This window comes from Phyllostomus hastatus, unplaced genomic scaffold (assembly GCF_019186645.2).
Source record: "Phyllostomus hastatus isolate PE091 unplaced genomic scaffold, TTU_PhHast_1.1 phas_scaffold_182, whole genome shotgun sequence".
In the NCBI taxonomy this organism is placed as follows: Eukaryota; Metazoa; Chordata; class Mammalia; order Chiroptera; family Phyllostomidae; genus Phyllostomus; species Phyllostomus hastatus.
Genome location: NW_025334013.1, coordinates 6,666,246 through 6,683,415, shown reverse-complemented (window position 1 = coordinate 6,683,415; position 17,170 = coordinate 6,666,246). Strand labels below are relative to the sequence as shown.

Here is a 17,170-nt window from a genome sequence, read left to right as displayed (position 1 = left end):
TAGCGACTGGGGTGCCCAGCTCCGGTGAACACCTAAGGCTCTGCCCCCCACCGTAACAAGAGCGACCAGACCGGAAAAAAAAGAAAAAAAAACAAAAACAAAAGGGAGACAGGGAAAGACATAAGACATGTTTCCAGCAGAACAGATCAGGCCCCCAGGACTCATCCTTTTGAGCAACCAAGAAATAGCCAATCTATCAGATGCACAGTTCAAAACACTGGTGATCAGAAAGCTCACGGAACTGGTCGACTTTGGGCGCAATTTAGATGAAAGGATGCAGGTTACCATAAAAGAGATGCAGGAAGATATGCGGAGGAGAGCCAATAGTGAAAGGAAGGAATGTGGGTCTCAAAACAATCCAGTGGACCAGAAGGAAGATAGAATCAACCAAGCAGGAAAGCATGATGAAGTAAGAATCCAAAAAATCGAGGAAAAGCTTAAGAGCATCCAGGACACCTTTAACCGTTCCAACATTCGAATTATAGGGGTACCAGAAGGGGAGGAGCAACAAGTGGAAAAGTTATTTGAACAAGTAATAAAGGAGAACTTCCCCAATCTGGCAAAGGGAACAGTCTTCCACGAAATCCAAGAAGCTCAGAGAGCCCCAAAGAAGCTGGACCCAAGAAGAAACACACCAAGGCACATCATCATTACATTAGCCAAGGTAAAAACGAAGGAGAGAATCCTAGAAGCAGCAAGAGATAAGGGGACAGTAACCTACAAAGGAGTTCCCATCAGACTGTCAGCTGATTTCTCCAAAGAGACCTTACAGGCAAGAAGGAGCTGGAAAGAAATATTCCAAGTCATGAAAGACGAGGACCTACATCCCAGATTGCTCTATCCAGCAAAGCTCTCATTTAGAATGGAAGGGAAGATAAAGTGCTTTTCAGATAAGGTCACGTTAAAGGAGTTCATCATCACCAAGCCCTTATTTTATGAAATGCTAAAGGGACTTATCTAAGAAAAGAAGATAAAGACATGTATAGTAGGACAGCAAACTCACAATTATTAACAACCACACCTAAAGCAAAACCAAAAGAAACTAAGCGAACAACTAGAACAGGAACAGAACCACAGAAATGGAGGACACATGGAGGGCTAGTAGCAGGGGGGTGGGAGGAGGAGAGAGGGGGAAAAGGTACAGAGAATAAGGAGCATAGAATGCAGGTTGAAAATAGATAGGGGGAGGGCAAGAATAGTACGGGAAATGGAGAAGCTAAAGACCTCACAAGTACGACACATGGACATGAACTAAAGGGGGAGAACGTGGGTGGGAGAGGGGGTACAGGGTGGAGGGGAGAGAAGGGGGGAAATGGGACAACTGTAATAGCATAATCAATAAAATTTATTTAAAAAAAAGAAAAAAAAAAGAAAAACAAAAGAAAAAAAAAAGAAGAAAAAAAAAAGAAGCTCCTCCAGTCTGCCACCGGCTGGTCGCAGTCCTCGGTGATGAAGCCGTCACGCAGGCTCGAGTTTCCTGAGGGTCACCGTATCGATGAGGTCGCGCCGGAGGCTGCAGTCGGGTCGGCAGCGCAGCAGCAGCTGCCGGGCGGGACGTGCGGGACGTGCGTGGGCACCTCCGGCGAGGTTTGCGCATGGGTGGAAGTCTGCACACCAGGGGCCTGTGTGGGGGCGAGGGGGGGAGCGTGACAATGGTCAGAGTGCAGACCAGGGAGGTGGCCGCCTCAGATCGCCAGGGTCCCAGACAGGGACCCCTGATCCTGCTTCTGTTGTGAAGCGGGAGGTTAAGACCAAAGTGCTTGAGCAGCCTTCCAGTTCACAGGAGACCTTCAAACTACAGACTAAGTTTTTAAAATGGGTTTGACGGGGGTGGGGAGAGAAAAGGAGAGAAACACCGATTTCCTGTTCTACTTACGAATGCATTCATTGGTTCCTTCTTGTATGTGCCCTGACCCGGGGTGGGGGATGGAACCCGCAACCTTGGTGTAACTGGGTGGCAGTAACCAACTGAGATACCTGGCCACAGCCGGACTAATTTTTTAAGAGGCCTTTCCCCCCCATTACAAGAAATAATTGCTTAATTTTAAGTTGGTGCACAGTAAGAGTTTGCCAATGCCACACTGCCGTCTGGGAGCTCGGTAAGGGTTTGTGCTGGTGTTTTAGCGTTGTGAACTCACTGTTCTCAAACCTCGATTACCGTGTCACACCTGACTAAGCGCCGAGGCTGCTAGCATGGAGGAAGAAAGTGCGTGCGTCCGCCCGGAGGCCAGAGCCGCTGTGAAAGGCCCAGAAACTGAAAAGCACTTCTGGGGCCGTGAGCGAGGCTGCCCGGGTTCGAATTCTGGCCTGCAGTGACTCACATGAGAGTCTGTGACAAGGAGGTGATAAGTGTCCCAGCCTCAAGGGACGGGAGGAGCTAAAAAAAGTATTTGGCACAACAGTTCCTCACTTCCATCACTGGGCCAAAACCAAAAGCAAACGGAAGGACGCAGTTGTAGAGGACCCCGCCTCTCCCCGTTTCCACAAAGGCTTCCCTCCCCCACATCTGAACTGCACAAGGGTGTTGACTCTGGGGGGCCTGGTAAGGCAGCTGTCCTAGGGGGTCCCCCAGGTGGGCGGGGTGGGCAGGGAACACCCTGCCCCCACACAGAAGCACGGGGAAGGCTCTATAGGGTGTGCTGAGGCCTTGTGGGCAAGGCTGGGGGGCACTTGCAGGGAGTGCTGGTGTAAGGCTCCTCCCACGCCCCTCTCCCTTCACTTCTGGCTGTGGCCGTGCACCCCGACCCTTGGCACAGGGTCGCCTGCCAGGGGCTTGTGGGCTCACCACTCAGGTGCCCCGACGGGGCCGTCCCCCGACGAGGTCATTTGTTCCTGTCCATCAGATGCAGCCCTACAAGGAAGAACAAGCCCATAAAAGCAGCTGAGGGTGTGTCTGATCCCCCGCCCCCCGCAGATGCCACAGCTGTCGGACTTTGGGGGCCCTCAGCCTCAGGCAGCGCCGCAGGGCGCCCCTGATTCCAAGTGCTCTTATTGCCTCTGTGTATGGATGGCTCGGCCTCCAGCTCGGGCTGGCTGTCTGCATGGAGGAACTTCCCCAGAAGGGCAGGAAGGCTGTGGGACCTGCACGCCTCGGCCCCCTGGGGTTTCGCCGGCCAACGCTGCCTCAAACACTGTGCTGTGAGTTGTTTGAATAAAGGGCCCCAAGGGCCGACCTGGACTCTTACCACCTGTAGCAGGAGGGGCTGATGCAGCCAAGTTCACCTGGTGCAACGGCCCCTTCTCTGTCAAAGTGCCAGGGACCCCAACCCCCACGCCCACCCCCAACCCAGGCTGGTTTTACTGAAAACATTTCTTATGAAAACAACGCAGTGCTATATTTAACAGTAAGTTGTAACAGAAAGTTAGGAAAATCTGGTGGGGTTGCCCAAGGTTAGGACTGTGGCAGGAGGTCCCTGGGCTGGCAGGGACAGAGGCCGGACAAGCAGCTGTCAGATGACAGACTGCCAGGAGGGCCTGTAGAATGGGGCAGGGGGTGGGGGGCTCAGCATCTCCTCCCGACCCTACCTGGGCCTGTGCGGGCCCGTGGAGGGCTCCCGGTTCCTGGTGACCTTGGGGCTGATGACGATGCTGCTGTTGGTGACGCGCGGCCCGTACCAGCCTGCCCAGGACTGGGTGTCTTTGCCCCCGTGCTGGAAGAGGATGTGGCGGACGCCCCGGGGGTAGTCCGAGAAGGTGTGGGTGACCTGAAGGGAGGGCAGAGGAAGTGACCACCAGGATGGGGAGGGCAGGAGCTCCAGGTGGCAGCGCCGGGGGCGGTGCAGGCCCTGGCAGAAGTGGGTGGCAGGAGAGCCGTGGAGGCCTCACCTCTGTCCACGTGGCATCGTTCCACTGAGGGATGGTCACAGGTGGGGGCTCGAAGGAGGCCAAGGCGATGTTGTCGGCCGAGAGCAGCTGCACTCGGATGCTGTAGGTGCAGCCGCAGTCTCCTCTGGAGGCGAACCTAGGCGAGGGGCGGGGGACTCAGGACTGTGCACCCCAGACAAAGGGTGGCCCTGTGGGGGGCCGGCAGCAGGCCTGCACATTGGAGCTCTTGAGGTTCATTTCCTGTGCAGCCCACGAGGCCCTCCCTCCCCACTCCCTGGACCCCGGGAAGCAGTCTGCTTGGGCTGGGCCTCAGTTTCTGTGTCTGAGCAAAGGGCGACCCTTTTGGGGATTTCAGAGATGAGTTTGCCTTAAAAGGCAGAGCACAGAGATGACGGCCCAGGCAGTGGGAGCGGTGTCACCTGCAGGCTGCCGGGGGCCGGGCTGTGGCCTCCGTGGGCGGTTGAGGGAGCGGTGGCCTGGGAAGTCGGGGCTGACACAGAGCTCGCCCTCCACTCAGCCCCGCTGTTCCCGCCCGACCCCCCGCAGCTCTGTCCGCCCGTCCATCCCTGCCCTCCGCCCTCAGAGGCCTGGCCCTGCCTGGGACGGGGGTCCTGCTTCTGCCCTGGGCCAAGTCAGAGCCCGGCAGAGCTGTGTCCAGAGGAGGAACGAGAGAGGCGTGGGCTGCACGGGGGCCAGGGCGAGGGAGGCAGACAAGGCACGTGAGCACCGTGAGGTGCAGGGAGGCTGGAGGTTGGCTGTCTGTTGCTGCAGTGGCTGTTCGTGACACGCCATCTGTGGGCCTCAGTCTCCCCCATCTGTAAAGTGGGGGTCGGTGTTCACTGCGAACAGGGTGGTGGAGAGGCGAGAAGGTGCTACGGGATGAGCAAGTGCCGGGTCTGGCGATGGGGAGGGGGTGGCCTGGCTTGGGGCGGCCCCTGCCGCAGGACACTACCGGGCACAGAACAGGCACTCCCCCGGGCGTCCTCAGGACCAGTGGAGGATGCAGAACTCGGGGCCCCCGCTGCACTCACCAGTCTGTCACCACAATGTCAGGCCGGTACTCGTCCATCAGCTCCTCCCAGTAGCCCTCGGCTTTGAGGTTCACCACCTGGGACTTGCGGCAGAGGCTAAGGAGCAGGAGGAGAGGCTTGCACTCCCAGGTGCGCTCTGAATGGCCCGGACCCGGGAGGTGCCCCAGGGGACCCAGCAGTGTCCCCTGACTGCTGCAGGGCAGCTGCTGGCTGGTGCTGACTCTGGCTCCTAGCTCGGTGTAGACCCGTAAGACACATGCCGGGAGGCTGACCCCTTTGAGCCTGGGGGGCATCTGATCCCAGTCCCTAGGCCCAGTCTCCCGGGGCCCCAGGGAACCCACCCTCCCAGGTTAGGGACAGCCTGTAGGCACCCTGACAGCCTAACTGGCCCACGGGCTCCCGGACTCCTGATGTTGGTGTCCACCCCCAGTCAGAGCTGACTCTGCCCCAGGAGGCAGTTGGCTGCCAGCCGCACGGAGCCCCTGAGGAGGTTGGCCTGGGGTTTGGCAAAAGGTGTCCTGACCCTCCTGCCCACAACCCAGCCTGCTCGGGGCAGTGTGTCTTACCGGTAGGATGTGACGAAGTAGTTCCTGACTTGGGGGCTTGGGAAGTCTGTCCCACGGGCTACAGGTAAGCTCTCCACGTTCCACCTGTCGCCCCCATTGTCGTCGATATGCCAGGTTGCCATACCCTCTGCAAGAGACAGGAGCTGGGTAAACGAAACCGCGCAGCCTGGCCCTCCCCATGTGGTCCTGGGAGGGAGGGGGAAGGGGGCGCTGAAAGGCAGGGCCTGCTCACACTCTCAGGTCCCAAGCTGGGCCCCCCTGCACCTGGGAACACCCCTACAAAGCTCAGCTCCTCCAGCCCATTCCCACCTGTCCCCAGGGAACCCCTTCTGATCTGCGACCCGCCCCCCCTGCTGTGTCCTTGACTAGATGGACTCCCCTCGTGAGGCTGGGGAAAACGTCACCTTTTCTCCCTTCCATGGTGCTGAGGATCTCCAGGAAACACCCAGGTTTCGGTTCTCAGAACATTACATTAGGATGACACTTTCGTTCTTTTTTAATATTGATCTTTTTAAATTAAAGATTTTACTGATTTTGAGGGGGGGGGAAGAGAGGGAGAGAAACACTGATGTGCAAGAGAAACATGGATCGGTTGCCTCTGACATGCCCCCCAACTTGGGGACGTGGCCTGCAACCCAGGCATGTGCCCTGACAGGGAATCGAACAGGGGAACTTCCGGTTTGCAGGTGGACACTCAGTCCACTGAGTCCCACCAGCCAGGGTGCTACTTCCGTTCCTAGTGGCTCATGTGAGTGTGTCCCAATGGGACAACTGACATTGGCCCCAGTGCCTTAACCATGTCACCAGGACCTGAGGGGTGTGAGGACCGTTTACAGGTTTGTGGGTGGATCCCGGGAAACCTCTGCCCGGGGTAGGAGGGGTAACAGCTGGGAGAAGAGGCCTCCTCTGGGTGGGTGGGGTGCAGTGCCCCCCATTTGCAGAAGGGTTCCCACCAGCTCGGGCAGCAGGTTCCAGTCTCCCTCTTCAGACTGAGCTGAGAAGCCCTTCACACAACAAGGAACAGCGGGTTCTCCCCAAGGCTCTCCAGAACCAGCACCAGGGGCGCTTTCCCAGACCCCTCCCTTGCTTCCTCTACAGGGGCCGGCTCCATACCCACCACCCTGGGGCCTAGGGCCTGTGCAGGGCAGAGGCAGACGGGCAGCACAGGCGGCCAGGAGCGGGGCTGCACCGAGCTGTGTGAGCCGAGTTGGTGGCCTGGCTGGGCAGCTTGAGCGGGGCCTGGGGCGGAGGGCGGGGAGCTCTGAGTGTGGGGCCACTGGCTATGGGGGTGCTGAGGGGCCCAAGGGCCTTCAGCAGCTGGGTGTTTCTGGGTCTCCTGGCCAGAAACCCGTCCTGATCTGGGCCTAATGTTCCCACCTGCACCATGCAGCCGGCCTGCCTTAATGGGCAACCCCTGAGACCCAGGTGAGAGGGACTCCAAGTACACACACAGTGCCTCTTAGTCAGTTGCTGCTGTAGCCCCCTACAAGGGGAACAGTGCCTGGTACGTAGTAGGTGGCTGCATGAAGGGGAAAAACCCTAGCGAGAACAAGATAAACGGACCTCAAATCAAGTGACTGCAGCCACCTCTCAAAAGCCTCCTTTTCGTCATCCACATAATGGCGATAAGGGAGGCAGTCCCTCTTGGGAAGAGCTCAGGACAGTGCCTGGCACAGAAGCAGCCCCCACGGACCTCAGGCAGCTCGGACTGAGTGAAGGGGGAGGGTGGACCTGCGGTTGGTTCATCCTCTCGAGCACCTGCCGTGTGAAGGTGCTGTGGACGCTGGATGTACAGAGGCAAGCAGGAAGTTTGTGAGAAAGAAAAGAGCTGAAAAGGTACTTCTAGGGTATGAACAGGTCTAGGAAGGAACTGGATGGAGATGGAAGGACAGAGGTAGGGGACGCTGCTTTCAGATGGGCCAGGGCAGGACCCCAATATGAGGCCTCAAGAAGGAAGAGGGACCGAGGGAGCATGGTGGGTGCTAGGTTCTGAGCGGACACTCTGGGTAGCGTGGGCATAGCAAGTGCAAAGGTCCTGAGGTTCTGACAAGGAGCAGCCCACCTTCACCACATGGGTTGCGCAGGAGGTTCCTGCGGAGGATGCACAAAAAATAGAAGCTCTTCCAGTCTGCCACCGGCTGGTCCCAGTCCTCGGTGATGAAGCCGTCACGCAGGCTCTTGAGTTTCCAGAGGGTCGCTGTGTCGATGAGGTCGCGCCAGAGGCTGCAGACGGGTCGGCAGGAAAGCACCAGCTGCCGGGCGGGCACGTGCGTGAACACCTCCCGCAGGACGGTCCGTGGCAGCAGCTCGTTGATGCTGAGCAGGGCCATGGCGCGGGTGTGGTGAGTTTGGCACACGGCCTGTGGGGGGCAATAGCGGTCAGAGTGTCAACCAGGGAGGTGGCCGCCTGAGATCCCTGGGTTCCCGGGCCAGGGACCCCTGATCCTGCTTCTGTTGTGAAGCGGGAGGTTAAGACCAAAGTGCTTGAGCAGCCTTCCAGTTCACAGGAGACTCCCAAACTACAGACTAAGTTTTTAAAATGGATTTGTCGGGGGTGGGGAGAGAAAAGGAGAGAAACACCCATTTCCTGTTCTACCTAGGAATGCATTCATTGGTTGCTTCCTGCATGTGCCCTGACCCGGGTGGGGGATGGAACCCGCAACCTTGGTGTAACTGGGTGGCACTAACCAACTGAGATATCTGGCCAAAGCCGGACTAATTTTTTAAGAGGCCTTTCTCTCCCATTACAAAAAATAATTGCTTAATTTTAAGTGGTGCACAGTAAGAGTTTGCCAATGCCACACTGCTGTCTGGGAGCTCGGTAAGGGTTTGTGCTGGTGTTTTAGTGTTGTGAACTCACTGTTCTCAAATCTTTTTTTTTTTTTTTAAAGATTCTATTTATTTATTTTTAGAGAGGAAAGGGAGGGAGAGAGAGAGACAGAGAGAGAGAGAGACAGAGAGAGAGAGAGAGAGAGAGAGAGAGAAACATCAATGTGCGGTTGCTGGGGGCTGTGGCCTGCAACCCAGGCATGTGCCCTGACTGGGAATCGAACCTGCGACACTTTGGTTCGCAGTCCGTGCTCAATCCACTGAGCTACGCCAGCGAGGGCTGTTCTCAAATCTTGATTACCGTGTCACACCTGACTAAGCGCCGAGGCTGCTAGCACCGAGGAAGAAAGTGCGTGCTTCGGCCCGGAGGCCAGGTGTGATAAGCACCCCCGTGAGCGCGCCCCTTCCCTCCTCGGTGGTGGTCAGGCCAGAGCCCGGAGAAAGGCCCAGAACCCGAAAAGCACTTCCGGGGCCGTGAGCGAGGCTGCCGGGTTCGAAGCCTGGCCTGCAGTGACTCACTTGTGAGACTGTAAGAAGGAGGTGATAAGTGTCTCAGCCTCAGAGGGACAGGAACACCTAAGAAAAGCATTTGGCAGAACATTATTCTCACTTCCATCACTGGCCAAAACCAAAAGCAACTGAAACCAAACCGAAATAGGCAGTGGTAGAGCCCCCTCACCCTTTCCAGGAAGGCTTCCCTGCCCCCACACCTGAACTGCACAAGGGTGTTGACTCTGGGGGGGCTGGTAAGGCAGCTGTCCTAGTAGGTCCCCCAGGTGGGCAGGGTGGGGAGGGAACTTCCTGCCCCCCACAGTGAGAAGCACGGGGAAGGCTTCTCGTGTCCCATAAAGACTGGGACACAGAGGCAGGTCGCCATCTTGAGCGGAAGGGGGGTGGGCACACACACTCTGGCTCCTGCCCAGCGGACAGCGTTTTAGCACGGCAGAGAAAAACAAATATAAGTAAATCACTGTACAATCGCTATGCAAAATACTGTGACGATTAAACACTCACGTGGCCAGATCTAATTTTTCAGGAGGAACTGTGAACATTTCCTAATCATGAAACCTGTGAGTTTTTAAATGTGGTCCACTTCTAAAAGCACTGTCTAGGACCTTGGCATCTCTGGGCCACACTGGAAGAAGAAGAGTTGTCTTGGGCCACACATTAAATACACAAACACTAAGGAAACCTGATGTGCAAAAAAAATGTTTTAAGTAAATTTACAATTTTGTGGTGCAAATTCCCAGTCATCCTGGACCGCATGCGGCCGGGGGCCGCAGGTCGGACGCCCCTGGCTAAGCAAAAGTCTCTGGGCTCTGAGTTCGGTACCCGCAACTCCTCACTTTGGCATCCGAAGCCCCGTCTTTGGCCCTGGTCGCCTGTTATCACTCCCCCTACCCTTAGTTTCTGTCCTTCGTGGGCCTTGTGTCCTGCGGGAAATCTGACGGCGCGGTGGTGGTGGGCCAAGGAACGGGAGCCCACCCTAGGACATCCACGCCAGCCTGAAGAAGCCACCTCGCACTTACTAAGCTTCCCACAGGCACGCCCGGAGTCGCGCACAGTCAGGGTCGCCCTGGACCCTCCCAACAACTCAAAGCGCTCTCGAAAGCAGAAGCAGAGTCCCGGAACCGGCAGGCGCTGGTTCCAAGCCCCGCGGGCGTAGGAGTGCAGGCCGGTCCCGAGTCAGCCGCCGGCGGGGGTCTTGCCCGCGAGGTGTGGGCCCAGAGGCTTGGCGTGTTTTGGGGCGGCCCGCAGGCCAGGACGGAGTCGGAGTCAGGACTGGGCGACACGGGATTCCGCGCAGCGCGCGCCCAGACCCGAGAGACCAGCCCCAGCCCCGCGCCCCGCCGGAACCCCACCCCGTGGTCCCGGGAGGCCCTCTCGGGCCCTCCTGACACAGCGTCCGCGGGTAATGCCCTGGGTCTACCCCGTTCCCGGCGCGGGACACTCACCCCTCGCCGCCGCCCCGTCGTCCCCGGCCCACGTGCTGGCCCGGAGGAGAGCTGCGGAAGTAGCGGCAGGCCCGGTGGGCGTGTCGTCCGTTTCGGAGAGGGCGGGCGCCCCGCCTCGCAGGACGCATGCGCTGCAGCACCCGGCGGCCTGCCGGCTGAGACGTGGGCGGCGCGGGGCTGAGGCTCTGGGAAAACGGGTCTGGGGCTGCCTCGCGGCACCCGAGGTCCTCGCTTCCCTCGCAACATCAGCTTTTCCCCCCAGGCGGTGGGCGGCTCAGCGGTGGCGGGACTCTATATTTTTCCCTTTGCTTACTCCGGCTCCCGGCGAAACCGAGGCTTGTCCTAACCAAGCCCCTAAATACCCGACCCCTGCACCGGCTCCCCCTCAGACCTCTTAATCCGCTTCCGAGATAGGGAAAGGAGGTGGGGCGAGGGCGACTGACTGGGATCAGTGGGTGCTCCCGGGGGCACCCGGGCTTAGCCTGTCTCCTACCCTCCCTAGGGCTTGACCACAGGCAGGCCTCCATTTACTCAAAGGTAAAAATCTCTCTGTGTGCTTGTCTGGATTAAATCCACTGATCCATGAACAGCAATTAAAATAAAAAAAAATGCTATAAAAATTAGTGGCTCTCTCTCTTTCTCCTTCCCCTCCCTCTCTAAAAATAAATAAATAATTTTTTAAAAATGTATTTATTTTTAGAGAGGGAAGGGGAGAGAGAAACATCAATGTGCGGTTGCTGGGGGCCATGGCCTGCAACCCAGGCCCGTGCCCCGACCGGGAACTGAACCTGCGATGCCTGATTCCCAGCCGCACTCAATCCACTGAGCTACGCCAGCCAGGGCAAATAAAATCTTTTTTAAAAATGTTATTAAAAAATTCACTGATCCTTCATGCTACAAATAATTATCAAGCACCTGGTCCCGCAGGGAACCACAAAGGGTTGTGCAGGCTGTGAGCGGCACCAAGGTGCCTGGCCAGATCCCATTCACTCCTCGTTAGGGCTGTGTCTCCTCCAAGGAGGGGCGTCCTCTGCTCACTTGCACACAGCTGTTGAGTGGGGGCCCTGCCCCGGCTGAGGCCCTCATCTAGCTCCTTGTTGAGTGAGATAATTCAGTTTAACAGTACTTACTGAGCACCCACGGAGAACCGTTCTAAGTGCCTTGGCTTCACCTCACGTCATTAAAGCTTTGGGAAGAGTAGGTGAAACACCTTACACCCAGCAGGGCTGGGATGCCCCTGTTGCCCTAGCACGAGGGGCACACAAGGGCTGCCGGGAGATATCTACACACCCCACCCGCCGCGCTGGCTGCCAGGCCGCGCTGCCAGGCCAGGGCGGAAGCAAGCGAGGCTGATGGCGACTAGGGCCAGGTGTTTGCCGCTCATCGAGGGGCCTGTCCCGTGACCCTGATTCTCCATGGCGCGGCTCCCGAAAGGCCTGCCCCTCTCTGTTCCTTGGACAGAGGCCACGCGTGCTGCCCCTGTGCCCGGTCTGGGGCCTCCCATGAAGTTGGCCCTTTACCCCCCAGAAACCACACGGCACAAGTTGGGCTGGGATGGCCTTTTATTTGGCTGCATGCGGCAGGGGTGGGATCAGAGCGCTGGTGTCCTTCCAGCAGGAGGGAGAGGCACAGGGCAGGGCGGGGAGGCCCTGTGAGTGGCATTTCCCAGGGAGGGGTGGGGGCCTGGTCCAGGCATGCAGGTGGACGGGTGGTCCTCGAAAACCCCCACCCCACTCATCCTATGCCCACACGTCCTAGCTCTCAGAATCACAGCCCAATCCTGCACCCACCTGCCCTGCGTTACCACGCAGGGGATTCTGGAGGTTTTCTGGAGAGCCCCACCCCATCTGGCTTCTGGGGCGTCACCGATGGTGAGGACAGCCCAGACCTGATGTGGGCTCCACCCCTCCCTGGGCCTGCCCGCCTCAGACCAGGCACGAGCCCCTGGGCCTCAGCCACCACTCAGAGCCGGTGGGCAGAGCGAGAGCTTGGCAATAGCAGGGCCCTCCTTCCCCTCTCAGGCCTGTCCGAGCTCCACAGTCACCTGCCAGCATCTGCACGATCCGGGGCAGCCACAGGCTTGCCAGATGCCCTTTACTCTGCCCCTGCTTCGAGGGGCCCCAAAAGACACACGGAGAAAGGCCCAGGAGGGGAAGGTAGAAAAACCCAGATCTAGGCTGCCTGCCATCTGAGCTTGGAGACCCACCCTCAGAGGGTCTGGGGGAGGCCCCTGGGGAACACCCTGTACCTCCCTAACCTCAGGGGCCCCTCTCTTAAAGGCCTCATTGTTCAGGTTGAGCCCTGGGATGGAGAACTGGCTGTCCATGGCACGTGAAGGCGCACGAATGGAGGGGCTCCACAAAGAGGCGGGGGGGGTGGAGCGAGGCTGAACTAGGAGCTCCGGGGGAGCCTGGCCCACCTCCCTTCCCCAAGCCCCGCCTTTCTCTGACAACAGTTTACCAGTCAGCGTTCTGTGGATGGGGGCTCGGAGACATCAGGGCAGCGGGGGGCCCGATGGTGATGCTGCTGTTTGTGACCCTCGGGCCGTACCAGCCGGCCCAGTAGTGGGTGTCCACGCCGCCGTGCTGAAACCAGATGTAGCGGACGCCGGGCGGGTAGTTGGAGAAGGTGTGGGAGACCTGGGAGGGGGCAGGTGGAGGGAGGAGAGTGAGGTCAAGGGAGCTGACCCTGAGGGTAGCGCTGCCTGAGGGGCGGGGGACGGGGGGGCCAGTAGGCGTCTGCTATCTTAGTGCTGGTCGAGGGGTCAGAGGAACTGAGTCCCAGCTCTAACTCTGAGATGCTGGGCAGACCACCTCCCCCTTCTACGCCTCAGTTTCCTCATCTGTAAAACGGGGTACAGTCCTGGAGGGTCCGAGTGCAGCACAGAATGATGAAGGCGATTTCGCAAGCCTTCAAAGGATGCCCAGTTCCATCATCGCTGGGCACATGCAGCTATTTAGGTTAAAATCAGTTAGCATTAGGGGAACTTAAACATTCAGTTCCTTAGTCACACTGGGAACTGGCTCTTATCAAGAGGCTATTGGCTACCACACTGGAGAGCGCAGACAGATCATTGCTATCACCGCAGAAAGTTTCCTGGACGCCACTGGTCCAGATCCGGAGTTGGCCCCTCACCCACTTTTGCAAATTTGATCGGAACACAGACGTGTCCACTCGCCGAAGCTGCGTCTCACAACGCAACTGCGGAGTCGAAGAGTCGAACAATCGTAACAGGGACAGCACGGCCTGCAAAGGCTGAAGTGTTTCCATCTAGCCCTTTAAGAAAATGTTGGCTGACCACTTGCTGTCACCTGCCAGCATCGAGACAGCAGCAACAGTCGACATTAGTCATTAATCGTAGCCTTTTGAGTGTGGCTTCACCGGCATCACCTCGCTGACGTCTTTCAGAGCTCAGAGCGGCCGAAGCCCGGGTGAGAAGCAGCAGAGCTGGGATTTGAACCCAGACCTGTCTGGCTGTAGTCTCAGCCTTGAGCGGTGTGCCCTTGCCCGCTTCCCGGCCCACATACCTCCCTCCACTTGGCGTCGCTCTTCTGCTGGATCATCGCTGGGTCTGGCTGGAAGGTGCCCAGAGGCGCGTGCGCTGACGACAGGAGCTGAACGCACAGCTGGTACTTGGACCCGCAGTCCGGCCTTGCTGCGAACCTACAGGCAGAGGGAAGGCCCATAAGGGCCTTGGAGATGGGGGGCAGGGTGGGGGTGGGGCGCCTGAGTGGCAGGGGCCCCCCCTCAAACCCTCGCTCCGGGCACTCACCAGTCCTTGACCTTGATGTCCGGCCGTGTGGTGTCCATCAGCTCCTCCCAATACCCTTCGGCCTTTAGGTCCACCACCTGGGACTTGAGGCAGGTGCTGGGGGGCGGGTGCAGGGTGGGGGGAGCTGAGGTTCTCCACTAAGGCACTGGGAGGCTAGGACTGCCGGCCCAGAGCAGGAGAGACCCCAGGGTTAAGTGACTTGGGCTTCCCCCCCTCACCCCAAGGCCCCCTGACCTTGGATCTTACTAATAAGAAGTCACGAAGTATTTCTTGACCTGGTCATTGGGGAATTCCTTCCTCTGGTCTCCGGAGAGATCTTCCACCTTCCACTCATCGCCTCCATTCACGTCCAGGCTCCAGAACTCAAATCCCTCTGGCAGGAAAGTACCGTGCACATCAAGGGGACGCCCCTCCGTGGTCGCCGTCTCCCAGGGGCCCCTTCTTCCTGCACCTCAGCAGGTGCCCTCCAGCCCTGTGTCCCGGCCGTGGAACTCTGCAGGTCAGCATCGCCTGCCTCGAACGAGGAACTTCCTGTGTGTCAGGCACCGCGCACGGCAGGTGATTTGCACTGGAAGCCTGAGACACGGGGTGATGAGCAAGCAGCAGCCCCTTCTGTGACGCAGAACGCTGTGACTCCGGCCAGATCTGGGTCTAGTCCCGCCCCTGCCCAATCTGGGCTGTGTGACCCTAGGCAAGTTGCTTTCCCCCTCTGAGCCTTGGTTTTGTCTTCTAGAAACTGGGGTCAAGAATAGGAACTGGCAAACTTTCTGTAAAAGGCCAAAATATTTTAGGGTTTGCAGGCACTGTCTCTATCACATAGTATGCTTTTTTTTTTAACCCTTCAAAACTGTAAAAACTATTCTTAGCTTCTGGACCCGATTTGGCTCACAGACTACATAGTGCGCCCGCTGCTGGGCGAGAACAAGGCTGTTGGGGCGTCCAGTGAGGCGGGCCTCCGACAGCGCTGGAGAGCCTGGAGTTGTTTTACCGTCCTGTTGCTCCAGGATTTGGCCGCGTAACTGAGAACGAGGTTCCCGCCCCCTCTCCCCCACCCGTGCAGGCGTGCAGCCCACGAGTTCACCACACCGAGGGAACAAGGGAGCTCTGGATGGCTGCAGAGGTCTTGCTTAATCTGTTGTTGGGAGGTGCTGGAGAGAAGACTGGCTCTGTCCTTCTTCCATAAGGGAAGCCCCCTTTGGCCTCTGGGGCGGTCTAGTAGGCCTGGCCCTGGAGGCTGACTTCCTGGCCTCGTGCCTGGGACATAGTTAGTCCTAACAGGCCAACACTCCCTCTCCTAGGAAAGGTCACCGGGGAAGTAGTCTTAAGGGTGAAATAAGAAATGTCCCTCTTGGCCTCAGTGTGTAAATTGGAAAAATGGGTATGCTACTAGTACCTGCCTTTTAGGGTTATTGTGAGAGGATTAAAGGAGTTAAACCACTGAAAGTGCCTAGCGCTTAGTAAGTGCTTAGTAAAAGTTAGCAGGTGTCCCGACAGCGTGTGTGCTGGGAGCATGCCAGACCCACTCCGCGCCCCACCTTCTGCACACGGGTTGTGCAGGAGGTTCCTGTGCAGGCTCCGTAGGAAGTAGAAGATCTTCCAGTCGGCCACAGGCTGGTCCCAGTCCTCGGTGATGAAGCCCTCCCGCAGGCACTTGCGCTTCCAGAGGGTGACGAGGTCGATGAGGTCGCGCCAGAGGCTGCAGACGAGGCGGCAGCGCAGCAGCAGCTGGCGCGCGGGCACGTGCGTGAACAGTTCCAGCAGGATGGCCTCGGGCAGCTCGTTGATGTTCCCGGCCGCCATGGCTCCCGGCTTCCGGACGCTCTCCTGTGGACATTGAAAAGTCCGGCTACAGACCAAGCCCTCTGCCTGCGCCCGGTAGTGCAGCACCCCGCGGTGGCGGAGGTTCCTGTCCCAGGCCCGGCATTTACTGTCTCAGGAAAGTCACTGTGCCTTTCTGAGCCTCCGTGTCCTCCTCTGTAAAGGAGGCTTAAGGACACACACACACACACACACACACACACACACACACACACACACACACGGGAGCCGAGGGGAGGAGCCCGAGTTTTCTCCGATTCTCGATTCTTGAGGCAGCCTTTCCCAGGGGCCAGGCAGCCTCTGGAACGGAGGTGACGGAGCGCAGCCCCGCAGAGCAGTCCAGGCTGTCCCGTGCCTTCTCCGGCCTCTCTCCTGTCCTCGGAGAGAGGGGGCGATGTTGGGGGCAGGGATAATTATTGTCTCAGACGGAGGTCCAAAGGGCTCCGGCGACATTCTCGAACCGCAGTGGACATGATCCGCCCAGCGGGGACTGGAGAAGAGGTGGGCGACGGACAGGCCTTGCCTGTTCCCCCCACCCCCATTTCCGTGTCTGGGCTCCAGCTCCAGGTCCCCTTGCGCACCTTCGGCCTCTCATTCCGCGTCGCGACTTTAACAAAGTCCCCCAAAGTCGGGACTCGGACCCCTGCACATCGAGGAAGAACTCTGCCCGGTTTCCGCTCGCGCCACCGCTGGGGGCCGCACCGCGCAGCCCAGGCGGCCCGCGACTCGTCCGAGCTGGGCCTCCCTCCGCGCACAGCGGCGGGGCCGGGAACCGCAGAGCCGGCTGCCAGGCCCCCGCCCGCCCGCGCCTGCGCCCCTGCCGCGGCAACCCCCGCGCCCACCCCCGCCGGTCACCTGCATTCGGCCGCCGCGGCGAGATCCCGCTCGGTCGCAGGAGCCGAGCCGGCCTCCGCCTGCGGTCGCCGGTGTAAGCGCCCTGCCCCGGCCCCGCCTCCACCGCCCGCTCCCCTCCCCGCGCGGAGCCGCGCCGGCGTGCGCCCGGGTGCGCGGGACCTGGGACGCGGCCCCCCCCCCCCCGACCGTGAAGTAGGAAAATTACCCGGGGTGGGGGTGTCGGGAGGAGCCTCTGCCCCTCCCCTTTGCTTGGCTGCGTGCCCCGCACCCTCCGCGTGACCCAGACTCTCCCTGTCCCCTCGCGCCCTCCTCCCCGCAGCCAACCCAGGAGGGAGCTGGGAGAAGGCTCAGATCGGACCCCCCCAATTAAAAATAAAACAAACAAACAAAAAATAAGAATGATTCTTGATCTCTCCCGGCCTCCCGGGTCCGCCGAGGAACCTGCAGCCTCAGGCCCCGCCGGGGCCGACAGCTCCGGACTGCGGGGCGGCCAGCCGCGGCGCGGGGCCAAAGGCGGGG

At 59.1% G+C, this 17,170-nt stretch overlaps 2 protein-coding genes across 5 annotated transcripts; both read right to left on the bottom strand.

The window, feature by feature from the left end:
• Positions 1 to 1,327: 1,327 nt before the first annotated feature.
• On the bottom strand, positions 1,328 to 10,305 carry LOC123831744 (F-box only protein 6-like). Of its 2 annotated transcripts, XM_045858912.1 has the most exons (9): positions 10,207 to 10,276; positions 8,771 to 8,827; positions 7,485 to 7,782; positions 5,423 to 5,549; positions 4,857 to 4,952; positions 3,826 to 3,961; positions 3,526 to 3,704; positions 2,786 to 2,851; positions 1,328 to 1,622 (listed from the first exon to the last, which is right to left on the bottom strand). In XM_045858912.1, the coding sequence occupies exons 3-9, from the start codon at positions 7,750 to 7,752 to the stop codon at positions 1,346 to 1,348; spliced, it is 1,149 nt and encodes a 382-aa protein (XP_045714868.1). In that variant the 5' UTR covers positions 7,753 to 7,782; positions 8,771 to 8,827; positions 10,207 to 10,276; the 3' UTR covers positions 1,328 to 1,345. The 2 variants fall into 2 exon arrangements, with proteins under 2 accessions (XP_045714868.1, XP_045714869.1); XM_045858913.1 differs by lacking the exon at positions 8,771 to 8,827 and having other exon boundaries at positions 10,207 to 10,305.
• A 1,452-nt stretch (positions 10,306 to 11,757) lies between these two features.
• Positions 11,758 to 16,772, bottom strand: FBXO44 (F-box protein 44). Of its 3 annotated transcripts, none has more exons than XM_045858914.1 (6): positions 16,652 to 16,772; positions 15,514 to 15,802; positions 14,225 to 14,351; positions 13,979 to 14,074; positions 13,734 to 13,869; positions 11,758 to 12,845 (listed from the first exon to the last, which is right to left on the bottom strand). In XM_045858914.1, the coding sequence occupies exons 1-6, from the start codon at positions 16,655 to 16,657 to the stop codon at positions 12,663 to 12,665; spliced, it is 837 nt and encodes a 278-aa protein (XP_045714870.1). In that variant the 5' UTR covers positions 16,658 to 16,772; the 3' UTR covers positions 11,758 to 12,662. The 3 variants fall into 3 exon arrangements, with proteins under 3 accessions (XP_045714870.1, XP_045714872.1, XP_045714871.1); XM_045858916.1 differs by having other exon boundaries at positions 14,254 to 14,351; XM_045858915.1 differs by lacking the exon at positions 16,652 to 16,772 and adding an exon at positions 16,378 to 16,495.
• Positions 16,773 to 17,170: the final 398 nt, after the last annotated feature.